The sequence below is a fragment of the Mesitornis unicolor genome, unplaced genomic scaffold (genome assembly GCF_000695765.1).
Source record: "Mesitornis unicolor isolate BGI_N332 unplaced genomic scaffold, ASM69576v1 scaffold5087, whole genome shotgun sequence".
NCBI classification, from domain to species: Eukaryota; Metazoa; Chordata; class Aves; order Mesitornithiformes; family Mesitornithidae; genus Mesitornis; species Mesitornis unicolor.
The window spans coordinates 13,360-39,908 of NW_010198299.1; the positions used below are offsets into that span (position 1 = coordinate 13,360).

Consider the following 26,549-nt stretch of genomic DNA (forward strand, 5'->3'; position numbering starts at 1 on the left):
TGTGTGAAGAGTTGGTAGGAGTCAGTGGTCAGTTATTGGAAGGAGGAAGATCTCCGTGTTACTCAGAAAAAGAGGTCTTGGAAAGTAGAAAGATTGTGCAGACTTTGTTTCTTTATTGTGAAAGTCAGTTTGATGTATGTAATCTATAAAATAAAACAGACAAAAGAAGTCTCCAGAACATGCAGAGAACTGTTGATTGGGTTTACACTGGTGGCTGTTCCTGAAGACATGGTATTTTACAGTTGCCTGACATCATACGTGGTTGTAACTTGTGTGAACAGCCCGAAGTAATTTGCCCTTTAACACTGGTTAGTTCAGTATCACCTTGTCACATTAAATCTTACCATCTGCAAAACGTTATGGATGCTGCTGTGATTGGAACTGGAGGAGTGCTGTGTTCTGGTGCCATGTCTGGGAGTGTCTGATGGTAACATGTAGATGTTATTTAAAAAACAAAAGAAAACTGAGTTTTTTTGAGAAGGTATCAATGCAACTTCGCTTGCAGCTGCAGCAAATATTGGTTGATCGGTTGTTTCTTGCCATGGTGGCCAGGATGTAGACATGGAAAGCTCCTGTTTATTCTGAGTAAAGCAGCTAAAGGATAGCACATCTAGAAGATGACAAGGGCTGCAGGGTATGAACTATGTAACCTGGAGATGATTTCCTCAAGTCAGTGGTTGTATCAACCCTCAATACCTACAGAGTGGTGTGGGGAGGACTTACTGTTTCAAATGATCATGTGTGTGTGTGTGTGTGTCTGTGTGCGTGTGTGTGTGTTTGTACCGCTTGTGCTTTCACAGAATCACAGAACGTTAGGGATTGGAAGGGACCTCAAAAGATCATCCAGTCCAATCCCCCTGCCGGAGCAGGAACACCTAGATGAGGTTGCACAGGAAGGCGTCCAGGCGGGTTTTGAATGTCTCCAGAGAAGGAGACTCCACAACCTCTCTGGGCAGCCCGTTCCAGTGCTCTGTCACCCTCACTGAGAAGAAGTTTCTTCTCAAATTTAAGTGGAACCTCCTGTGTTCCAGTTTGTGTCCATTACCCCTTGCCTTATCATTGTTTGTCACCAAGAAGAGCCTGGCTCCATCCTCGTGACACTCACCCTTTATATATTTATAACCATGAATGAGGTCACCCCTCAGTCTCCTCTTCTGCAAACTAAAGAGACCCAGCTCCCTCAGCCTTTCCACATAAGGGAGATGCTCCACAGGTGCTTTCAAGACCTGGACACTGTGGACCTTCTCTTACAGTGGGTCAGATAGTGTGTACCGTCTTACCTCATTGCAGAGGTGTTCTCTCTTCTGTGTGTGTGTGTTTTTCTCTTGAAATGCTTTTATTTTTTATTTCCTTTCTGGAATAGCATGCCTGTTGTTCTATCCCATTTTGGCCTCTTGACCCGCTCTTTGGTGCTTTTCCCTTCGCAAATCTACTCTCTTCCTCCTTTCTTCTTCATTTCTGAAGGGAAAGATAACTTCACAAGCACACTGGGATTCAATATTGCCTTTCTTCTGGCAAAGCTATTTTGGCCATCACTGGACACTTCCACTTGCATGTTTCTCCCTGGGGAATTTTACATTCTTGACACTTTGCTCCAGTGCCAACCTGCTTAAATGTTTGAAGGCAAACCCATCACAACGTGTCATCTAATACAATGTGAGCTGAGTCAGAACCTTTCTGAGATTATATATATTGGTTATGTGGTTTCTCCAGGGTATGCTGTGCATAGAATCATTTGGTTGGAAAAGACCTTTAAGATCATTGAGTCCAACCATAACCTGTCCACCACTAAACCATGTCTGTAAGTGTGAGATGTGTTCATCTCATTGCCCTCTTCCTCAGACATCCTGAATCCTTTGAAATCTAAAAACTGAGAGGAACTGAGAAACTGTACCATAGGCATAATTTATGTATTTTCTGATGAGCCCGAGGGGTGTGGAAGCAGGCGTAATTTGAAGGTACAGCAAAGAAGTCAAGTAAAAGTGTGCTTAGGATCAAGACAGATTGGAGAAAATGATGAGTTTTGTCTTCTGCAAGGTACAGTGCCTGAATATAAACCTTAGGTTGGCACGTTCACAGCTCAGTGGGTTATTTCTGGTGGTTTTCTCCCTGAGATAGGAGGAGGTATTTTTCCTTCTGCTGTTTCAGGGAGCAGACTCCTTGATTAAAGTCTGGGGGAAAGTACAGCTTACGTCGGAGTGCTCCTGTGCAATTGATATGTGGCAGATGATATACAGGGATGACCAGAACTCCTGTTTTCTTCTTAGAAAAGGAAAAAAAATATGTTTTTTTAACGTTTTTGTTTGTTTGTTTTGCTTGCTTGTTTTTTTTAAAGGAAATGTTAGAATATGTCTGGTGATACCTCTGGCACAGCGCTAAAATTGACTGTGATTAATGCTATGCTGTAGAGTTTAGATCCAGAGAAACTCCATCCTTGTCAAAACAGCATTTAACCATTGCTGCCTCAGGGCTGGGTTTTGGTAAAGGGAAGCAGTGAGAGCAGAGGGTGCTCATTTGATCTGCAGAGCTCCCTTCCAACACCTACTGCTCTGTGGTTCTGTTTAAATGGAAGGTGGCACCATTCAAGCATCATCCGTAAAGGAGGTCAACACCTTTGAAATTGTCATTTGAGAAAATAATTATTCCTGTAACTCCTTTGCACTTTGCTCAACCAATTTAGATAACTGAACTAGAACTTTATATTTTAAACTTTCATTTTTGTGACAGCAGTAAGGAAGGTCGCTGGACGTTTTACAGCTGTTAGTTCAGCTAGTTGGAAAGATCTGATTTGTCTTAAAATAGCTTTCCGTTTCTCCACTGCCTGTGTCCCTTTAAACTGTCAGCAACAAAAATTTACTGTCTCTGCTGCTCTGTGTTGCAGAAACTTATTTTCCTTAGGAAAACAAAAGTAGAAGCTATTACCTTGGTTTCTAGAATCCATTTTTCAGTCTGCATCCTGGACCCTGGCTCTAGGTTACCTGAATTTTTCCTCTCATCTTATTTTGTCAAACTAAAGACTTCAACACATCGACAGCCCGGTGTGAGTCTCACCACGCAGCATAGTTGGTCCCAGGGCTGAAATAGTTTCTCTCAGGGCTGATGGGAGATTTCCCATTTGTGCTCAGGTCTGTGCTCAAGGAAAGTCTTGGGGCCTCTGCAGCAATTAATCCTATTTCCACTTAATTCTAGGGGGATGCATTTTATCTCATCGTTAGGATATCTACAACTCTCGAGAGAGTGTTTGTACCAGATAAGATTTGATTAAGACTCATTATGGAGCTGTTTGCTTCGTTTGATTAGTTCAGAAGCTTAGGTCCATCTTTAATTGTAAGTGGAGGGCTGTTTTCTCCCTCCCCTTGTATTTGGCTATGAATATTTATTACCGTGCTGTGGTAACAGTTGTGTTTGCTGGCTGGGCTCCTGTTCTATCTTAGGATCTCATCTATTAATCATATGCTGCAGGTGGTCCTACTGCATCTCAAGTAGACGTAGCAATGTTTCAACCTGTTGTTATTTGTGTGTTCTTGCAGTTCAACCTTTCAGGTGGCATTCTCTGCTCATAAGAAATGTGAGAAAAGCTAATTCCGTATGCTTCACTAAAAGAAATGAAATGGAATGGAATAAGGCTACCAACCCCCCCAAAAAAGAAGTTGAATTTGTAAAATGTCACTTGCTACCATCCGTGGCTTTGCTCAGGAAACATATGCTTGGGAGAGCTGTGCTAAGTAAACAGATTGCCTCCTCGGTGTGAGATTTGCAGGAGCTGGGCAGATTGAGGACTAGCCTGGAAAAATGCCACCGACATCAACCGATCAGGAATTCTGAGCTCTTTTGGTGAAAAGTAGTTTAGTGAGGACATCAACGTCTGTCATTGGTGAGAAGAACATCACCAGAGCCCCGAAGCTGTCTTATGGCATTGGGAATTTGTACAAGTCTTGGTACTTTATCAGCTCTATCCAAACATTTAATCATTCTCACTGCAGTGTCGCAAAAATTAAACTACTGTATTTGAGAATTTCTATCTTGAATTAATACTTTCTGGTAATCACTTTTCAGACTCTTGCTGTAAGTGAGAAATTAGGAGAGCATGCAGCGTGCTCAGATCCTGCTTAAATATTTCACAGTCTGTTTTTTTGACAAACCTGCCTGTTCTGGTGTGAACGAGAGAGGAAGTCTGTAGAAAACTGGGTTGTATGAGTTCACGATAATAATACAGGGTATTGTTTTCATTTGTGGACGTTTAACAGAGGATGGCGTTTTGTGGGATGAAGGGGCAGGAACAAACACGGAGGTATTTTGAAGCTAATGATGAAATACAGTCTAAAGATTCCTGGAAAGATGTAGTCAGCTGAAGCGCCATATTTGCTCTTTGTGTATCTTTTAGATACCTATGGACTGTAAAGGTGAGATACCCTTATATGTGAAAACAAATGGATAAGCCATTTTGAAAACATCGTACAAATCATAATTGCCATGACTGTAAATGCTGCTGAGATGAAGAATTACTGCTGTAGGACTTCAGGCAGTAGGTTGTTTCTCAGATCTTTTTGGTAAAGGGATCAGGGTTTAGTCTGGGCTACAAGAATATTCATGTTGCTTGGTTTGTAATTTTTTTTTGTCATTTTTTATCCAGTTCTTTTAAAAGGTGGTTCACCCTGAAAATCCAGCTCAGTTCCTCAAACCTGTGGCTTGAATGTGGTGTCATTTCTGAGAGTCGTTCAGGTTAGGGGCTCTGGGGGGGTTTCTAGTCCAACCTCTGCTTAAATCTTACTGAATCTTTTAGCTATGAATTGTATACAGCGACTTTCACTGCACTAAGAACTGGTGTTCATTACCAGGACTGCAGAGAATAAAGGTTTGCATACACACATTTTATTATTACATTCATTTTCTACTTACAGGATTTGGGCAATTTCCACTCAGTCCCATTATCGGTAGCCTGGGAACAGCTTCTTAAACCCTACAAAATGCTTCCATACCACTCTCATCTACTCTCCATCTCCCTCCCCACCAGCTGCTTTCTCTGTTTAGGAATCTCTGATGTTTTTATATGCTCGAGCTTGGGAAAAATCAGGCTGCCTGTTGGGCTGGAGCTGCACAGGTGGGCTCTGCTCCATGAGGAGCTGCACCTCTGTTTTCTTAACCTTGGCATTCACTCTCGAGACATGTTACCTGTGTCAGTGTTTCATTTCCCGTTTGCTTCACCCTAACAGTCTTGTTTGATTTAACTCCGTGCAGAATATTTAGCATATAAATTAAGTAAGTCTGCTGTAATATTTGTAGAAACTTCCTGCCCATCCTCCCACTTAAAAAAAAAAAAGAGTTAAAAAACCACTCTGTTGCGAGCAGTGGCTGAACATCGCCTGGAGCCAGGTAGTAAGTGTATTTTTTGGCTGCCGAGAAGACAAAGAAAACACCATCTAGAGCAGAGAGAATATAATTTTACCTGTTTTTTATACAACTCTGGCATCGTATGGTCTTGATTTACCGTACTGCAGACAAGTGCTATGCAGCTGATATAGCTGATGGGCTCCTCTTTTGAGACTGAGCTCAAGTTTGTGCCTCTGGCATCAGAATTTTAGGTGAGTCACGTTGGATGGGACTTTTATTTGTGTGGGTTTTGCCCAGCTAAACACCAACAAGGCAGTGAAAGTTGAGCTTCAGGGATTATTTGCTTGTGCCTCCCTACTAATAGCACTGGACTGCGATTTAAAACTGATTTGCAGGCAGTTGCTTATGTTGGGTTTTGAGAAATTTTTGGCATTCCAGCACTTGTTTTTACTGTACTCATCGTTACTGCTGCCTCTCACTGTGCGAATAGTTCCGGTGGCCCAACATTTAAATGATACAGTGTTTCTCATTAAAAGAATGGTTTCATTTTCATACTTTTTAAATTGAAAAAGCCTAGAATTTAAACAGAAATTACTCTAAATGGGAAAAATAAAGAGAATATCTTTCCAACCTTTCTGTCTTGTTTCCTTCTTAGCTAAAACAATTTGCCAAGTGAAAGTATCCAACCTTCTAATGGTTTTGTTCTTGCTACCAGAAAAGAGACTGCAGTGGAACAAAATATTGCCCCCAAAAATGGTTTAGGTCTACTTGTAATCCTATTTTAATCCCATTTAAATACCGAACATGCTCATAAGTAGAAGCTTTCTCTAAAATAAAGAATTCTGAATTCTTTAAGAAAAAAATACGGGCTGGGCAGTGGGGTTCAGGTGTTTTTAGTGCAGATCAAAAAGTAATGTAAGTGAATGTACAGCAGGGAGAGAAGCACTCTCTGATGGTCAGCTCTTGCTCTGTGCCCTGAAAAATGAAATTAAAAAATAGAGCAACTCTGCTTTCAAGAAACTCCATTCAAAACTGCTCGAACAATCACACACCAAAATATTTAATGGGCCACATTAGATCAACTTTGAGGGATTCCTGTGTTTTCTTTTTACCCCAGCACTTACAGAAATGATTTTAAAAGACTTGTAACCGAGGGGTTTGTGGGATGTAAGTGAATGTTTCGTTTCTTATAGGCCCTTTTCTTTCTGGGAACAGAGAACAGCTACGTAGTACATTTGTGCTGGTTTTAATTTCCATGACTGCCAAAGCGGTTGTTTATCTTCATCTTGGCAAGCTGTAGGTCTAAAGCCTTTGCTTAATTAAGACTGGAACAGTAAATAAACAAAACTATGCCTTCCTCCATGTAGAGCAATGATAGGTATGTGAGGAATAGATAACAGTGTTTATACTTTTAGAAACTTTGGAGTTTTTTCCTTTCATCTTATAACCTGCCATCAGCCAAAAGAACAGCTCGGAGAAGCAGGAACCACCTAGAACACTGTTTGTAAACTTGGTGGGTGGCTGAAAGTTCTTAAATTGGCATAAAGATAGCCCAGTCCTCAGCTATTAAATAGGAATTGGTAAATAGTAATTATAAACAGCAAAAGTACTATTAAATGGGAAAATATTTGTCCCACAGTGAGACTTCATAGCAATGAAATTTGGGCAGCACCTGGGTTTCAGAACGAGTGCTGGATTCCAGCATTCCTGTGCTTTCCAAACTCCGCTGCCTTCCTGAAGGGCCTCTACATTGCTGGGGATTGCATTTTCCAGTCCGTGAGCTTATGTCAGTGGAGGTCGCTCACTCAGGAAGTACAGCACGCACGTCAGCTGCAGAGATGATTTTGTTGAGAGGGAAGATCAATGATTACAGCCCTGTTTAGTTTTTAATTTGAAATACATGATCTTTTTGAGGGGACAGGGCTTTGAGAGCTCACGCATCCTTTTTTATGGGTATTGTAGTCTTGTGTGGATCTGTCAGAAAGTACTGTCAGTACCGTGACTTCTTATTTCAACGCATCGCTTTCTGGCTACCTTCCCACATCAGAAACCGAAAGAGAAGACTGAGCAAGCTCAAGTTGTGTCCTTCATGCAAAGTGGGTCCCTCCTCGATGAAATCAGGACTCCAGCTTGCAGGAACCTTCCCAAGGAGGGAGCCTACCTTGGGCCTGGGTACCCGTTCAGCAAAGCTGTTGTGTGACTTGATTCTGGTGCACACACCTGTATTTCCTCTAATTGATCCCTTATTTCTCTCTTAATATTTTACTGAAGCATAATGAAAGCATCAAACCCCAGCTAATTCAAACATAGTGATAGTTGAATGAAGTGCTTGTATTTTAACTAGGTAGCTGTTCCTGTGAGAGAAGCAGAATAAAGTTACAGTACTGTCTGGTATTTTATTTTTTTTTTATTTCATATAGGTAGGAAGCTGTTAACCCTGGTCTACCAATATAATTATTTAGGTAAAAAGACATATGTATGCTTGTAAATAACATTACACATCTTTCAAGTGCAGGCCTGACCTAATACTGTAAGTACTTTTATGGCTTGTCTGCAATGGAATGAAACTCAAAACATTTGTGGTTTGGCCCAAACATTTGTTGAATATTAAGACTACGATGTGTAAATAGTGTGGGGTAACTCAATTGGGTTTGCTGGGTACCTTGAATTAAAAACTTGGATCTGACCCTTAGCAAGCACAGTCAAGGATCTTGGAGCAGCTTGTTTATTTTAGCTAACAAGTTTGTACAAACAACATGGTTTACAGAGACTGAGTACTAATATGTGCGACATGTTTACGGCATGCCTGGACTAATGGTTATGGCTGTTGCATAACTCGAGCTAATTGGAAGTTGCATAACGAGGTAAAACAGCAAAACAACTAGGCTGGCCATTTCCTAGGCAACTTTTGTTGAAGGAATATGGGAAAATGCTTGTAATATAATGTCAGAATATGAAGGCAAATTAGGGGATAGCTACTTTACTTCACAACTATATTTATGTATACATGGAGGTACCTCAGCTCAGTAGTGTGATAAAACAGGTTGTTTCTCATTAACAAGTTAAAGCAAACGACTTGCATCAACCTGCATTAAGTCAGTCCCTCACAGTTTAAAAAGAAAAAAAAACAACATAAAAGGATGATGTGTCCACCGAAGTCGCTAACCCACAGTCACAAATCAACCCCATATGAACCAGTTGCCTTTGACTGGTCTGTTCTCACACTACAGTTCTGTGTGTCCATACACAGCTGCCAAAGTTGGAGCTGACCACGCTTCAACATTGTGCTAGCAGGTGGTTCGTCCTGGGGGTAAGAGCATCCCAGTAAGAGGCAGGATCAGTGCTGATCTTCCATGGCTGCTGTAGAGCCACTCATCTCCTCTTCTTTCAAAGCAGGTGTTGTTAGAAAGCGGTTTTGTCCAAAATCTTGAATACTTAACAGGAGAGAGGAGTGTTCACGTTCATGTGGCATCCTTGGATTCAGCCTTTTTATGGTGCAACCCTTCTGCGCTAACACAGAATCACAGAATGGTTTGGGTTGGGAGGGATCTTAAAGCTCATCCAGTCCAACCCCTGCCATGGGCAGGGACACCTCCCACCCGCCCAGGCTGCTCAAAGCCCCATCCAAACTGGCCTTGAACACTGCCAGGGAGGGGGCATCCACAGCTTCCCTGTGCCAGTGGTTAGAACAGGTTCCAAACATTTTAAAGAAAAAAGCATGTTCTCTCTTCAGCTTGATAAATTGAGAAATCCACTTCTTAATTTGATAACTGCTCCTGAAACATTTTTTTTCCAAAGGAAAGGTTAATGATTAATTAAAACTATTGGATTTTCCATGTTCTTACAGCTTTAAAGTATACAAACTAATATAAGTAGGGGTAAAAGGGGAAAAAAAAGTGAGGTATTGCCTTTCTAAGACCATTGAAGTTATAAAATGCCTACCCCAGAAACTCAAGACTCTAAAACCATGTAACACCTCTGATTTCAGACCTTCACACAGGTATTGCTTTTGTAAATATGTACAAAGCTCGTAAACGTGTAGGGCTTGGACCACACTGACTTACAAGGTTTTTGAAAGACGCTTGATGCTGCAGTTGAATTAAAAGGATCTGCCTTTCAGCTGTAAATGCTGATGTGTGGATTGATCTTTGGACTTTTTCTTCGTTTAAAATCAGTATTTTCTGACTCTTGACTGAAATAGTGTGATACATATTAATACATTTTACTTTTTTCCTCATTTTCTCCGCTATATGGACAGTATTTACAATAGCTGTTAATCATTCACCTGAAGACCACTTGCATGGAGAACTGGAAACCTCACTTGGCTGAGTGGCTTTGGCTTTTCCCATGGGAAACTCTTCTCCAACTCATCCGACCCTTCAGTCTCCACACCGAATTATGTGGGAGACCATGTGCATGCAGCTGTACCCCTATGAAGATACAATTCACATCATAAATTTTACTCTATTTTTTAAAATCACATTTCTTCTAAACAGAATTTGAAATAATCTGTCTTAAAAAGGGGTTCATTGTTTGAAACAGGTTTAAAGTCACCTTCACAGTTAGCTTTAAAATTAACCGTGGGGGGAGGTTCAGCTGAATGACAGTTAAAGTTTTCCGACTTATGTTCATAATGGGAAGATAATAGTAAAGTGCAGCAGCATGTCAAAACCAAGGAAAATACCCATATTGCTTCAGCTCAACACAAAATTTTGTCTCTAAGGATGTCCATTGGAGAGATCAAAATTTTTGTAGCGTTAATTGGCATTTTAATTCACTATACATCCATTCTTACCCTAGTCGACTGTGCTTCAGCCACTGCAGAATAAGTAATTTCCCTCTAATTTTTGCTTAGTCCCATCTATTTTTGCTGGTTTTGCTTGATTTCCCAGTAACATGCTAAGAATGAACAATGCTGTGAAAGGAAACGCAGGAAAAGCTCCAGGATGGTTCAGTGGTGCCTCCATCAGTGACTCACTGAGGGGCCTGTGGTAAATCACTTGATTTTTGTTACTCTGATGAGCAAGTGCAATAGGATCGTGATGATGACAGGGCTGGACTGGACATAAATGTCCTTGATTTTATTCCTAAGTTTGACCCCACGTCTTTAAAATTCTTCTTTTCTTTTCTTGAAATTTTGAATTGCACATTTCTTGAAATTCTGCATTTCTTCATGCTACTCTTCCTTCTGTTCGTATTGATCATCGTTTGGATCAGGGTGGTGGTTTGCCATGAATTTGTTAAAGCCTTGGCTCTGTCGGCCAGAAAGTGTGCCAGGATGCTGAAGTGAACCCAGCTGTCAGAAAACTTAAAGCTTCATTCTGTTCTGAAGACAAAAATCGTGACACTGGTTGTTGAAGTGTGATATTTAATTAATTTTTTAATTGTTAAGATATTCTGTTTCCAGTACAAATAAACTTCCTGTGGTCTCTGGCAAGTGCTGATGGAAAATATCTTCATTTTGGGTTGTTTGTGTGTGTATTATTATTTATTTGTGCATCACATCCAGTTTAGTTACCAGCTGAAAAAGCATCCAGGGTCTGCAGCCCAGGAGTACTCCTAATTTTAAAAATACTGTGAAGCACGGGGTTTTATTGGGATGTTTGTACGTTGGAAATAGGCTAAACTAACCGACCGCTAGAATGTGTGAATAGAAAGTTAGCATAAACTAATAGATGTTATTTTAAAAACACCAGCCTGTGTAATTGGCTGTGCCTGCAGTTTTACATCTCTAGAACACCGTTCCCTGTCTCTTGGCTCACACCGCATTCCTGCAGGCCAGGAAATGAAGAACTGGGCTCGTTTCCGCATGGAGCAGCTTTCAGAGCCACCTGAGTAATTTGCGGATCAGGAAATAACGCGTTTGAGTTGTGGCAAGGAGCGAAATGTAATCTTCAAAGAATTCTGACCTGTGTGTGTTTTATTTCTGCAGATAATTAAGCTGAAAGCAGAAGCCCGTCTTGATCTGCTGAAGCAGATTGGTGTGTCCGTGGATACGTGGCTGAAAAGCGCCATGAACCAAGTGATGGAAGAACTGGAAAACGAGCGCTGGGCCAGCCTGCCTTCAGTCACCAACAACGGCTCTTCACACCTGGTACGGTTTCTGACCTGTAAAGCTCGCCTCATCTCCACATGACTCTTTCCTAACTTAATATTGAATATAAAACCAAATTGATACTATTTGGTTGGTTGTTAGCTTGTAGCTTTAGGTGGCTGAAGCATGTGTCTGAATTTCATGGAAAAAACAACCACCAAAAAAAGGAATTTCTCGCTTCTATTGCTGAGTTTACTTCAGATTGATTTTCCTGACCTTGGATAAGTGCCATAATATTTATTTGCCATCTCTGAAAAGAAAAATATCTGCTTGTTCCTTTGAAGTTTCATTAATAGTTTACGATGTTATCTGAGACACTTGGATGAAAGGCTTTTCCAAAATGTTTAGAAAACTGTAGATTCTACATCATCTCTTTAAGAGTCATTTACGTGCAGATCACAGTGAAAGTCATCAAGAAAGCAAAGCCTATTTTGCTAATTGATTTGGCTGTTGGAGATGAAAATTTGATTCATTAAAAATAGAAAGCAGGCTGCCCATTCCTGTCTGCAGAGTTAGATGTTACTATCAAAGATTTGTCTTAGGTTTAGATGTTACCACTATTCACCTGCAAGTTACTGCTCTGTTGTTTGAGATTGTCTGTGTTTTGCTGGGACTGAATTGTAGAATCCCATTTTCTGTTCAGCAGAGCTGCTTTTCTGAGAAAATTGCAGTATTCAATTTAGTGAAAACAAGTTGGTTATAGCTTTAGCTGGAATAGGGTTATTTTCCTCATAGCAGGTAGTGAGAGTTTGCTTTGGATCCCTGCTAAGAAGAATATGATAACACTCCGATGTTTTGGTTTTTGCAGAGTAGTGATTACACTAACTCAAGGACTTCATTCATTTTTTGCCTGCACCTGTGCTCTGAGGTTCTTTTGGGGGTCCAAGCTGTCCAATAGGATGTATGCTATGCCATAAATGTCACACTCACGTAAATTTGGGAGTTTGCTGGGCACAGCTCTCGTCAGATGGGAATCACCTCCGCAAGGTCTCATTTAGTTCCTGAGGCTCACCCCTGCCTTGTCACATTTTCACTGGTGCACAGCCAACAACTGCTGCTTGTCAGCTGGGTATAACTTTGATTGCTTCATTATCGTTGTTCCTATTCGTACTACAATTCATCATCATCATCATCATCATCGTCATTATTATTATTATTGCAGTTTGGTTTCTTTTAATTATTAAATTGTTTTTATCTCAATCAACAAGGGAGGAGGGGAGTGAGTGAGCGGCTGCGTGGTGTTTGACTTTTTCTTTATAAATAATTAGTTTCATTAAAATAATACTGCATTTTAATCAGAACAGACCACAAACGTGATCAGTACAGCATCTCATCCAAACAGTTGGTAACTTCTTAAACTGTTAAATTCAATTGCATGAGTAGATCTCGCTGTGTCCGAAGTCACGCTAAACTCTTGAAAATTTCATCCAATATACCCAACATTGAACTAAAAAGTGACTTTGATCAGTGGAAGATTGGTAATGATTTTTTATTCAGTTGTACGTAGGACTAACTGCATTTTTGATGTCTACAGCTGGTCTGCAAAATAGGCCAGAGACATTTCCATCTGTTTAGTTTGGAAGAAAGCACATTTTAATGTAATTCAAGAAATAAAAAGCAAACTCATTTCTCTCCCCCTGCCGAAGAACGATATGTTTCAAAAAAAGTAGTGACGGCTGAATCAAACAGCTGCCTGACCCAGGAAACCCTGCTCAGAGACAAGGAACTGCTAAAAGAGCTCATATTCTCTTTTTTTAATTCCTCCACATGGCCTGCGGTGCTGAGCTGCCACCTTTGGCAGTCAAACTTACCGATCTGTTGCTTTTCACCAGGAACCAACCCAAATAAAATTCCTGAAGGTTTAGTCAGTTTGCCTCAACCAAATTTGACATTTTCTGTGGTGCTTATATAATTAATATTACAAAATTCAGAGGCCTTTATAAAGTGGATACTTTTCTAACTGTAGTCTTCATATGCTATTAAGTTACTTAAATCACACTTTCTTTTTAATCTTAAGTGTGAGAATGTGTTTTCTGTATAACAAAACTTCCAGGAGGAATGGGGATGTGGTTTTTCATCACACTGCGAATGATTTGGAGAATGGCTTGCTTTCACTGAGCAAAATCTCCATTTCAACGAGTATGTGGTATCTACACCCTAAAAGTACTCCTCATTCCCATGTTTCTTCATAGTTGTCTGCTTCTTTCTCGTTTTCTTGGTAATGGTGGCAAACCCTTAGAGGGAAGGGCTTTTTTGAATGTAAAGCTGTTTTCATCTATGTCAACTTGAGTTCAAAAAAGTGAGTGAGCCCTGAATGGAGCCTCAGCAAATCCTGAGGCTCCCGAATCCACTCTGCTTTCTTCAGGGTGTTTCTCCTAGGATGTCCCACACGGTGACAGTGATTTGCAGTGCCTTATTCCCATGGGTGGTAGTTTAATTACAGTTGGAGCATGCAGATCCAAGCCTCAGCCTTCCCAAATCCCAAAGGAGTTCTTGTGCCGAGTTTCATTTCAGATCCTTTCCAGTGAGGATAGATGAGGATATGTTACATAGCTGCAGTTTTTTCCCTTTCTTCTTGTACTCCGTCTCCTTTAGCATCCCGTTATGCCTGTTGGATCGCACCCAACACCTTGTTCTCCGTCTTGTCAGACGTGCCAACGCTTGGCTGTGGAGCCAAACCCCGTGCTGGTCCCTGGCGAGTCAGCAGATGCCACAGCGTGGGAGGTTAAACTCTGATTCTTATTTTCCCCTTTTACACTTACGTACGCTCCTGTGTAAAAAAAAGACGCTGTTGACCTTGGCAGGCCAGCTGAGGACAGCCCGGAGATGGAGTACTTAGAACTGTTACCGAAATTATGCTGCTTGCAATTATTAGAATTACTGCAGCGTGTACCAAGCAGCAATTTCATTTCATCCTTGATGAGTGGGCAGAGTTTAATGTTCAGAAAGCAGCTCTCCACCATCCTTACGTCCTGCACAGCTTCGCTCTGCGGGCTGGTATTTGTCATGACATCATTTGTTCAGTGAAACTCTCAATATATTTTCTTTTAAAGAGTGAAAAAGAAGAAAGCGGCATCGATGGCTTGGTATCACTGTATTTATGAGCTGAAGAATTTAATATCCCATGACCTATCCAGTTGACTGACTTTTTGATATAATGATGATAATCTTAGGAGTGAATACTTTTTTTCCCCTAATGTACATGCCCAGGAAAGTTAATCATAATTTTGAATTTTATTGTCAACTGTAAAACATGCAGTGCTACTCTTACATATTCACATTGTTGGGAAACCTTTATGCTGCCTATGACAAATGTATTGTAAATACTATGTAATTTATTCCAAAAAAAGGAAGTGAGAATAATGTCATTACGGGGTTTGCGTGTTATTTTCTGTTCATGGGGACTTGAAGCAGTACAGCTGTAAGAAACATGAGCTTGCAGTTGGCTTGTTTACTGTGAACATGAAAAAGGGTGTTTTTAAGGGGAGATAGCATCTTTTAACTGTAAAAGGTTATAGCATCTTTTAACTGTAAAAGGTTATAGCATCTTTCAACTGTTAGGTCACTGGTTCATATTGAAGCCTGATTTTCATCAGATACCAGCAACCTGTGTGAAACAAACTGTGGTTACAGTCCCTAAATCCCTATATTGCAGACTGCCTCTGACTGCTCGATACCTTCAGGTGCTCTGGCAGACCCCTCTGTTGGTGAACTGGAAGGGAATTTCAGCCTGTTTTAGCTCCTAGGGGTCAGTCATGAACCAGACTAGAGGGGGTATGGTGTAAATGTGTTCTCTGTTGTTGCCACGCTCTCTGCATTCCTGAGGATAGATAAGCCAAAAAAGGGGCTTTTGGTATTGAATCTCTTTTTGTGTAGGATATGCAGCAAGACAAAATATATACTTGCATGCCTTTTTTCATATGCAGAATCAAGCCGTCTTGCACCTTCTTACCTGCATTTATTCTTATGTTTGTTATCTGATACACATCTTCAGTGTGATTCATGGAATCACTGAATGATTTGGGTTGGAAGGGACCCTTCCAGGGAGGGGACATCCACAACTTCCCTGGACAACCTGTGCCAATATCTCACCAACTTTACAGTGAAGAATTTCTTCCTAATGCCTAATCTAAATCTTCCCTTTCTGTTTAAAGCCATTCTCCCTCATCCTATCACTCCATGCCCTTGTAAAAAGTCCCTCCCCAGCTTTCCTGTAGCCCCTTCAGGTACTGGAAGGCCACAATAAGGTTCCCCCAGAGCCTTTTCTTCTCCAGAATGAACAACCCCAACTCTCTCAGCCTGTCTTCATGGCAGAGGTGCTCCAGCCCCTGATCATCTTCATGGCCCTCCTATGGACCTGCTCCAACAGCTCTATGTCCTTCTGATATTGAGGGCCCCAGAACTGGACACAGGACTGCAGGTGGGGTGTCACCAGAGCAGAGCAGAGGGGCAGAATCCCCTCTCTCGCCCTGCTGGCCACGCTGCTTTTGCTGCAGCCCAGGATGTGGTTGGCCTTCTGGGCTGCAAGTGCTCATTGTCAGCTCATGTTGAGCTTCTCATCACCCAACACCCCCAAGTCCTTCTCCTCAGGACTGCTCTCAATCCATTCTCTGCCCAGCCTGTGTTTGTGCTTGGGACCTTGCACTTGGCCTTGTTAAACTTCGTGAGGTTTGCATGGGCCCATCTCTCCAGCCTGTCCAGGTCCCTCTGGATGGCATCCCTGCCCTCCAGCGTGTCAACCACACCACCCAGCTTGGTATCATGAGCAAACTTGCTGAGGGTGCACTCCATCACACCATCCGTGTCACTGACAAAGATGTTGAACAGAACCGATCTCAGTAGCAACCCCTCAGGAACACCGCTCATCTGTTGTATTTACTCTCTGCTTACGCTTTCATTACCAGACTTTGTAGAAAGATGAGCATTATGAAACAAGCTGCTACATTTTCTGTGTCATTAATGCTGTTTTCTCTCCGTGTGCCTACTTTGCAAATGAGTCTATTGAAGGAGTTTGAACAGCCCATACACTAAAAATTAAAATGTATTTCTCCTCCTCATGTTAGAAAGCCAAGACCAGATGTTTTACAGACGCGTCTTTCTAGCCATGATACACTGATTTCTGCGATGTTTCATACGGCTGTCAGCTGACTGTCACCTTTGGCTGCTGGGACATCAACCATGCAGTTAGAGACTGGAGGGGGGAAACCTTAAATTTGCTGTAATTTATAGGTGGTTGGTAATGTATCAAAGCGTTAGCTGGGTACAACAGCGAGGTTTTTGTTACCACAACATCCGTGAATGCATTTAGGTAGCATTGGATGTGAACTGCACTTGAGTGAAGAAGCGGGGATAAAATCACATGAACTACAAGGATGTAGTGTAGGAATTGTAACATAAAAATGATCTAAGTCGGGATATGATGAAGCTTTGTGCTCTTCTACTCCAGATCTACATAGCAAAGATGTTACAGAGCAAAGGTACCAAGACAGCTGGGTTAGGGAGCCTGCACCATACATAACTTCTTGTGGATTTTGCAGCCTTTCAGTTTTCATGAGGAATACCAAATTCACTCCTAAATGAAAATGAATAAATAAAGGGAAGACAAATATGTAACAGTTTTGCCTTTGATTCGGAGGACTTACCTATTTTCACATGAGATAGTGTTTATTCAAAATTGAATCCAGGCACAAGGCCAAAGCGTAGCTCATGTCAACATTACCCAAACTACATTTATAGAAACTTGTATTTTTCCAGTGTATTGACTTCAGGTTTTATTTAAACTTTTATAGCGACAGATATTCTCTAAGAATTTTTTTTACAAACTGCAGCAAATCTCTTGTGTGGAGTGCACCAGCTGGAAGGTTGATTTCTTGTTTTATTTTTTTCAAGATTAAGTATTTCCACTGCAGTTTCATTTTATAACTCGTGGTCACAGGTACATTAATCTTTTAGTAGCATAAATTCTCAGTAAGTGACTCTTTTCCACTAAACTATTTGCTGTTTCTCTGAAATGGCATCGCCAAAGCACATTAGCTGTTTCGCAGCTTAAGTAAAACAGTTGCGGCTTCCAAAATCTTCTGCCGTTCTTTTTAAAGTCCAGGGGCCTGTGCTTGAATGAAGAAATAACAGCTGAGTTAAGCAAAGATGGAATTTGGTGACAGCCCTTATTCTTTCACTTCCCTGTATCTGCTTTATTTGATGGCTGGTTTCCTGATGTTATTTGAGAGTCATATGTTTTAATATTATTTAGTCATTTTTTTGTCCAGTTTCAATAATCATAAGTAGTAAAAAAAACCTGCACTGAAGAATATTGAGCAATTCATTTTTATTGTTACATATTTCTTCACTTACTGTTACTTGATGGTATAATGCCAAATTTAATTTGTTTTATTAGATTAATGCTGATGCAGAAAAGGAAGAAGGGGAAGAGTTTGAAGACAGCATGGATGTGTTTGATGACAGTAGCTCTAGTCCTTCTGGTACTCTAAGAAATTATCCTCTCACCTGCAAAGTTGTTTACTCATACAAGGTTTGTGATTTTTTTTGGTTTAAATTTGATTAGAATATTGAGTTATGCATGAAAAAATGAGCTATAACAGTGAAAGCACCATTTGTGAGTTTGAGCTTTGCTGCAAGCTGCACTTACGCCATTTTCTTCTGCTGGCACTGTTAGGTCAGTTGTAAATCACAGCGCTGCAGTAGCCAAAGCCAGTGGCAGATTCAGAGTATGGAGTAATTAGGGTTTCAAAAGTGAAGAGGGTTTGATGCCCTGGGAACTTCCATATGTCCTTTTGAGTGAAAAAGAGTCTTGTGAATAACAGTAGGTGTACAGAAAAACCCTTATTAATGTTTTAAAGTATACCACATCATAAAATTTTCAATTTTTTAAAAGAACTTAAGTGTTATTAAAAATCTGGATGAGAATGTACCTTATGTGCTTCCCATGCACCTGAAAACACTTTCAGTTCCCTAATCTTCCTGTTGTATACTTCAGGCTTCTCAGCCAGATGAATTGACCATCGAGGAACACGAAGTATTGGAGGTCATTGAAGATGGCGATATGGAAGACTGGGTAAAGGTATCATTTTTCTGAGATTGTTTCTTTTCACTCTCACTCCTAGAAATAGAACTTGGGACAGGACAGAGTATTTGAATTCTTTTCAGACTGGGATGCAAAAGCAGAGCATCTTTTCTGTCGTTTGCTTCCAGGCACGGAACAAAGCGGGTCAGGTGGGGTATGTGCCAGAAAAGTACCTGCAGTTCCCGACGTCCAGCAGCCTGCTGAGCATGCTGCAGTCCCTTGCGGCGCTGGACAGCCGGTCACACACCTCCAATAACTCCACGGAGGCTGACTTGGTCTCGGGCAGCCTGAATGGAGACTCCAGTGGTAAATACCAATACATAAACACATGCTGTATTAAGCTTGTTCTTGAAAGCGTTGTGCATATTGAGTTTGGGTGTTTGCGCATGAGAATTTCTCGTATTTGACTTTCTGAGTACAACTGTTCTCAGTAATTATCTGTCTCATATCAAATAGGGGTTGGACTGGATGATCTTTAAGGTCCCTTCAAACCCAACCATTCCGTGATAAATCTCTGTAATTTACCTGGCTATCTCATAAAGTTGAGATTAACTAAAAATAAAGAAAACTGAAATAATTTGACTCAGCAATTATAGAATCATGGGCTCATTTAGGTTGGAAAAGGCCTTTAAGATCATAGAGTCCAACTATAAAAGTATCTATAGTACTTATTTTTTTAAGCTCATGGCAATGACACTTTTTTCCCCTCTTCCATTCTTCAGTCTGTTTTGTAAAAGCACTTTATGATTACGAGGGCCAGACAGATGATGAGCTGTCCTTCCCGGAAGGAGCGATCATCCGCATCTTGAACAAGGAAAATCAAGATGATGATGGCTTTTGGGAAGGAGAATTCAATGGACGCATTGGGGTGTTCCCATCAGTATTAGTTGAAGAGCTTACAGCCTCAGAAAATGGAGAGACTCAGTGGATTGGAGATATTCAGGTAGGTAAAGAGATGAGGTGTTAGCTTGCACACAGGATATTAGCTTATTAGGGTGATACTGCCAGGCTGCAAAGATCTGCTGCTTTTTTAGGAACAACAAAGAAAAAAGAGAACCAAGTTAAGAAAATAAAACCCCCAAGTTCTTACCTTTTAGTTTCTTACCCAGCCTAATAATTATCAACTGATGTATTTTGGTAAATGTAAAGGATTTGTGAATAAAGGCAATTATTTGGGTAGAAAGGAAATGAACAAAAGGAGAAAAATCACAGTTTACTTCCTGTAATGAATTTGTGGCTGTTGTGGTTTAGGCCTGGGCTGGCCACTAAATGGTGGACAGACACTCTCTATTACGAGAAGGGAAAGGGAATAAGGGAGAGAGACTTATGTGTTGGAAAAGAAAACTAGCAGGTTTAATGAAGCAGTAACAATAATTCTACAGGTTAATAATGTAAATAGGAAAATATTGAAATATATACAAATTCAGACAAAAATCGATATCAAGTCCTCCCTCCAAGGACGACTGTATCACCAGAGGCTCTGAAAAGCAGGATGTAGGAAAAGTCCCAGTCCGGACTCAATAGCAGGTGGGATCAGGATGCAGTCACTGGACTCAGGAATTGGGATCAAAGGCAGAGGAACTGGCAGGGTTCTGCTCGGACATCGGCCATGGCAGAAGAAGCAAAGAAGATGAGTAAAACAGAAGGGCTTGACCCTTGTGATCCCTCAGCTTTATACTGAGGTGATGGATGTGGGGTGGAATACCTTGTTGGTCAGTTTTGGGTCATCTGTCCTGTCTGCTGCTCCCCGCAGGTGTAACACGTCACTTACGACACTCCAATATGACACCCATGGTGTGGCAGTGGCCTTGGTCTCCATAGATGAAAGTATAAGCAAGAGCCGTATTTACATACCATACCTAATAGTAACCATAAACATCGAGCACTATCACTTGTAGAAATGAACACTGGAGAGACACGCTGTTAGTTTCAGAAATTACAGTCACTTGGAAGAGAGTGAACTGAAAAGTAAAATCACTAAATAGAGAATTAGTTCTGTTTAGCTCAAACCCGGACAATGGCGTAGACTGAGGCATCAAACAGAACCTGGCAAAAAGAGAATTACAGGCTCTCTCATCCCTAATTTAATGTTTTCATACTTAAATCTGTTCTGTATTCTCTCAGTTTTTGAAGGGGAAATTACTGTTGGATGTTGTATTACAGTAATTTTTGTCAAAAATGTCCTTATTTCAGTACAGTTCTGTAATCCTTATATGATATTAGAAAATCAGACACATTCTCATGTGTAATTGTGGTGCTAGAAACTGGACTTCACATTCCCTAGAAAGTAATTTCTCCAGCATTTTTATTCTTTGATTTGAGACCATGAAAACTTACCATTTAAATAATACATATGCAGTTGAGTTGGGATAAAACTCACCATCTGAATGTATATAGAGAGACATACTTGATCAAATGGCTCTCTTCAGGTAATGTTCAAAAAGTCTATCTGAATGATCTGGGAGAGGATGAAAATTTCTGCTCAGTGGCAACCTATGATTTAAAAACATATATGATCACTGTTGGATATCTTGTCTTTCCTTCCCAAATGTACCTCTCAGCACTTTTGACAGATAGTTTTTCTTCAGAGGAAAGTTCCTGGCATACTGATGTGTCAGAGCTGCCCGCATCTCGGTGAGTGCATAAAAACCATCAGGGAGGAAGGCTCGCTGCATCACCTCTTTTTTTAACACAGGTATCCCCGACTCCGAAGCCCAATAACGCCCTCCCACCACTGCCGCTCTATGACCAGCCTCCCACCAGCCCCTACCACAGTCCAGATAAAAGAGGTTCTCAATACTTCCCCAGATCACCCTCAACTAACGGTAAGAAATTGTGTGATAGTAAAAGAAATAAATGCTTAATTTAGACTGTTCACATTTCAGAGGAGAAAAAATAGCTTTTTTTTTGCAACATAAAGTTCATTCAGCAATCCTGAATGGCTTGTTTGTGATGGGTTGCTGCTTACTCTTTCAGAAAACAACTTCAGTTCAGAGTCACCTGGATTCTCGCAGCCTCCGCGAATTCCTCCCGAAACTTCGTATGGCAAACTGCGACCTGTAAGTTAAAAACAAATACCCTTGTTTTTATTGACCCTACAAGTCAAGGCCAAGCCTAGATAAATGGGGATGGGGATGTTCAAAGCAGGCTGGTGTTACAGCACCTGATGATTTGGCTCTCTGTGTTCTGCAAATCCAATTCCTACCTACAAAACCGCGGTATCTCAGATGAATAGCGCAAGGGAAGGTCTGTTTGCTCCCCTTTGATAATACCATAGATGTGCCAAAAAGCTATACAACATAAGAGTGACTTGAGATAAGTGAAGGCTGGAACAAAACAAAGCTGCGCTTGTTTAAGCAGTGAGTCACTGTGTTTAAAGACGACCTTGAATCTCTCCCACCCTCTGTCCTTCATTTAACCCACCCTTCTGTGTATGTCTCTCTGCGGCAGGCATAGGGATCGTGAGATGTAACCTGGGAGGAAATGACATCTGTAATGACAGTAAAATAGATGTTAGCTGGTAAACACACACTGCTTTTACAGGCCTTGGGAGATTATTTCTGTTCTTGCCACATGTAATGACCCCTAGCGAGACCTAAAAAAGAGGTGGTGAACAAATGCCAGAACAGTTTAATTGTATGATTTCTACAATTGCTGCTTCTCCAGTGTGCTGCTGGCAGATAGATCTGCTTGCCAGCAGTTTGACGTAATTTGCGGTCCTTGGGACTCAATTGCAGTTAGGGTGCAATTTATTTTTGAACCCCTTGATTTGAGGATTTTGGATTAAAAATTCTTAACGACAAAGTCTGTATATTTTGTGATGGCTTCACTGCCTAGAAAGAAAGATTTTGCCAGGAAAGGAAAGGGAAGAATTTAATCACTGAGAACTTGCAAAATCCACCTCCTAGGATTAACTTTAAAAACAAGTTTTGAGGGTTTCAGAGTCCTAAACCAAATCATATTAAGATGTAACGTTTGTATTTTCCGGCATTCTCAATGAATGAGGTTGCAGGAAAAGAGAGTTTTTAGATACTCAAAAAATATTTTCTGAATATTCCAGTAGTCAGTGAGTTAGCTTTACTTGATGACATACACAAAGCAGAGATACCACTGCATCGTTAAGTATTTCAGTCTTGAATGGAGAAGTTTCACATTATCTTATTCCCTTGTAAAAAGACACCAATTCAGCTTTTCATTTTGTGGATTTATATTTACTTCGTGAATTTCTTGCAACTGACTGTCTTTTCAAGATATTACTACCATATCATGCCTTAATTAAAAGGTTTTCTCTTATTATTGCATTTTAATTATGCTTGGTTTGAAAATATTGTGAAGTTGGTTCTGTAATTGCTCCACACTTCATGTTTTGCATAGCAAGTCACTCTGGTCTATTCTGAAATCATGTGATAAAAACCCTGCGTGAAATGTGTTAGCACTTAAGGTAATCTCTATCGGGAGCAATAACAACTTTATTGATGAGGCAGAGTGTAAAAATAGCATCACATTTCACGTGTACATCGTTCGGGTCAGTGATTAAATACCAGTAAGCTGCTTAGATGCAATAAGGCATTCTTCTACTTTCCAGTCCACGTGAGTTCCAGACAAGGGTGTCATCAGACTTCAGTGTTTGATGTGAAGTCCAAAGTCTGTCCCAGGCTTAGGATTGTCCATGGGTACAGGCAGAATAGATGGGTTATTTCACAGAATCATCAAATGGTTTGGGTTGGAAGGGACCTCAAAGCTCATCCAGCCCAACCCCTGCCATGGGCAGGGACACCTCCCACCAGCCCAGGCTGCTCAAAGCCCCATCCAACCTGGCTTTGAACACTGCCAGGGAGGGGGCATTACTTGCTTTTCAGTTTGAAACCATCATGGCTCGTCCTATCGCTCCATGCCCTTGTAAAACATCCCTCCCCAGCTTTCCTGTAGCCTCTGCAGGTCTCCCCGGAGCCTCGTCTTCTCCAGGCTGAACATCCCCAACTCTCTCAGCCTGTCCCCATAGGAAAGTTTCATTCAGATTCTTTCATTTCACTTGCTGTGTTTGCCCCATCATGACAGCTAGTGGTCCTGGAGAAGAATCACCTGAGAGTGGGGATAGGTTATAACAAAGAGCCTTGATGGACCTGAGTTCAGCAGCTCACTCACTGTAGTTCTGTTGATCACGGAATCAGGCTATGGTAAGGGTTGGAAGGGACCTCTGGAGATCATCCAGTCCAACCCCTGACAGAGCAGGATCACCCAGAGAAGATCACACAGGAATGTGTCCAGGCGGGTTTTGAATGTCTCCAGAGAAGGAGACTCCACAACCTCTCTGGGCAGCCTGGTCCAGTGCTCTTAATTTTAATATACATCTGATCTTAATATACCTCTGTATATGTGCATCATCTTGAGGTACGAGCCCCAGGGTGCAGTTTTAGTCTATACAAGTTCTGAAATGTTGACAGTTTTCTGGTAGTTACGGGCTGGTTTTGGCTGTTTCAGGTGCGAGCGGCTCCACCGCCCCCTACACAGCATCACCGCCGGACAACAGAGAAGATCGAGGACGTGGAAATCACTCTGGTGTAATGACTGGACTCGTTAAGTAGTAGTGCTACAATCAAGACCAAACACAGCATTTGGTCAGTCTCGGCTTTAGGCACCTTTGCATGATGAAGACTTTTAATAGAGCAAGAGATAGGGAGGATTTGACGTGGCAGTGACATGGTGGATTCCTTCCCAACAGTCATGACTATTTTGTGCCTTTTTTTTTTTTGGTTTTGACTTCTCTACATCATTCTTCCTCTCTTAGCACAAACCAAGACGGGCCAAACAGCGAGCAGAGGATTGCCTTGGAGCAGGTTTCTCTCCTGGCTGAAGACGGTCAGTTTTTCTACGGAGGCTGAGGAAAGAGCCTCGTTCATGCAACTTAGTCACAGCGTACTTCGATCACGTGCATTAGTACAGTATATTACTGTTGCCATAGGAATGTGTTAAAGATTGTCAATTCTTCAAGTAGCATTACTTGTCTGATTAGGTATTAATCAGATCTTGCGGAATGAAAAAGGGAACTGAAAAATAAGTCTACGGAGAGGCTGGCTCCTCTTTAATCCCCTTGCAGAAAGGAAGAAACAGGAAAATAATCTTATAGATACGGAAAACTGATGCAGATCATATGGCGTTAATTACATTAATGCACACCTCTTCAATAATTAACAGTTAAACAGAACTAAATGTTCTTTGTATTAATATTTATGCAGTACATTTAGTAATAGAGTATCTAATATGGAGGTGCTGAATTAGTAGCAACATCTTGTTCCATAGCATAAACCAACTGGTAGAAAAGTAAGTGAGATTTTGTCTAGATCTGGAAATTGAGCTTCATTTTTTTCTTAGCAGATTTTGGGGGTTTTGTTTTGGTTTCTTTTTTAAGTATTTGGGTCACTCTTACCCCAGTTATTGCCGTGTACTTTATTATCCAACGTTAGCAGTGTATCTTTGTCATCAAAACACCTGGCTAGAGTTAGAAGTTACATTTAGAGTATTTACCTGCGTTATTTAGTTCTTGCATCGGATGGCGTAGCGTTTTCCCAGGCGAAGCCAAAGCCAGAGAGCCAGGAAAAGCCTTCAGCCCGCCTCCGTGGCCAAGCCTGTGGTCAGAGGACTCTTGGGCAAGGAGTAGAGAGTAAACAATCTTCAAAACTCATTGGGGATCGGAGATCTCTGAAAAGGAAGCTTTTTTGTTGCTGTTGTTGTTTGAGAGAAAAGGGCAGAGGGTGTTCAGAGTTGTAACGTGGAGAGAAATGGTCAGAGGAGAAGTAAAAACTGGATGAAAACAGGTTTTTCTTTCTGTACTTACTGAATTACTTTCAGCAATCTCCGTCAGTTAAAAGGCATCACAAGGTTGGGTTTTTTTGAGCTCTTTTGTGGGTTCTACTGAATGCGCTCTTATGTCTTCATTTATTTTCTTTTCCTATGCCAGTAAGTTTTCTACCTTTAGTTGACTAACAAGGGCTATATTTTGAGGCTGCATTTACAAAAAAAACCATCTAATGAGATTTTATCATAAACTTTGCACATCCTTCTAAATCCCAACCCAGGCTGGGTCTCCGAGACATTCGTATTTGCCAACCTCCTTTCCCAGTGGGATCTTTAACCAAGAGTGGGGCTGTTTGAAGACAACAGTTCATGGAGCAGTGACGACACCGGTGACTGTCCCATGAAGTCTTTTCCATGTTTTTCATTCTTTTGCACCTCTTGTCCTGTTGATCTGTTTGAGGTCTTTTTATGTGTTTATCAAACTTATTCTTAAGTTTAAAAAGAAAAGTTTTTAAAAAAGATTTAACTGTTTGCAAAACTTTTGAAAGCTTCACAACGCAGAAGAAAAGCGCGTGTTGCCATAACGTTCACCTTCGATTTCTTTGGCCAGTTTTTCTGTGTCCTTCATACCTGGACTTTCAAAATTCAGAAAGTGTTATTTAAAGTCTCTTTAGTTGTATTTTAAAATATTTTCTGTAAGAGCTGCTAATTTTATTTAAAAAGAAAAAAAAAAGAGAAAAGTTGTAAAAATATGCCTCCTTTTTAACTATGATTTCTTCATACTGGGCATGTATTCAACGTATCATCGTGTACAGCGTCAGTACACTGAAAGCATCGGTGCAAATGCTTTCTTTATATTGGTTGTAAAAAGTTTGTATTTATTATGCATAAAAAGTTGAATAATAAAAAAGTGGAACTAAATCCGTGACGTTGCCTTGCTACAGACACCGCTCTGCCTAAGGCCAAGTGTCAATAGAAGATTCGGGTGTAGATCCATGACTGAGGGAGAACCTGGCATTTGGGGATAAAAATGTACATTTTGGGAGGTATCATTTGTATGGTTTATGCTTTTATACAGAAATATGAATTTCCTGCATAGGAAAACACTTATGCACGCACTTAGAGTGATCTTTGAATAGCGATTTACGGTGGTATTTATATGAGGAGCAAAATTATGCCAAAAATGGAGGGCCAGTAACAAAGCTCCAGTTATCAAAATAATTGCTTAATAGCCTTTATGCAATTAGG

At 40.9% G+C, this 26,549-nt stretch overlaps 1 protein-coding gene across 1 annotated transcript in view; it reads left to right on the plus strand.

The window, feature by feature from the left end:
- The window catches only part of FCHSD2 (FCH and double SH3 domains 2), a gene marked incomplete at its 5' end in the record, with an annotated part of 28,265 nt that extends 4,021 nt beyond the window's left edge, over nucleotides 1-24,244 (plus strand). Inside the window, 8 exons of the mRNA XM_010189099.1 lie at nucleotides 11,264-11,425; nucleotides 17,820-17,954; nucleotides 18,420-18,503; nucleotides 18,635-18,812; nucleotides 19,229-19,449; nucleotides 21,202-21,331; nucleotides 21,483-21,565; nucleotides 23,988-24,244. Of these exons, the coding sequence (XP_010187401.1) occupies nucleotides 11,264-11,425; nucleotides 17,820-17,954; nucleotides 18,420-18,503; nucleotides 18,635-18,812; nucleotides 19,229-19,449; nucleotides 21,202-21,331; nucleotides 21,483-21,565; nucleotides 23,988-24,071 (1,077 nt within the window). The remainder of the gene's footprint in view (nucleotides 1-11,263; nucleotides 11,426-17,819; nucleotides 17,955-18,419; nucleotides 18,504-18,634; nucleotides 18,813-19,228; nucleotides 19,450-21,201; nucleotides 21,332-21,482; nucleotides 21,566-23,987) is intronic.
- Nucleotides 24,245-26,549: the final 2,305 nt, after the last annotated feature.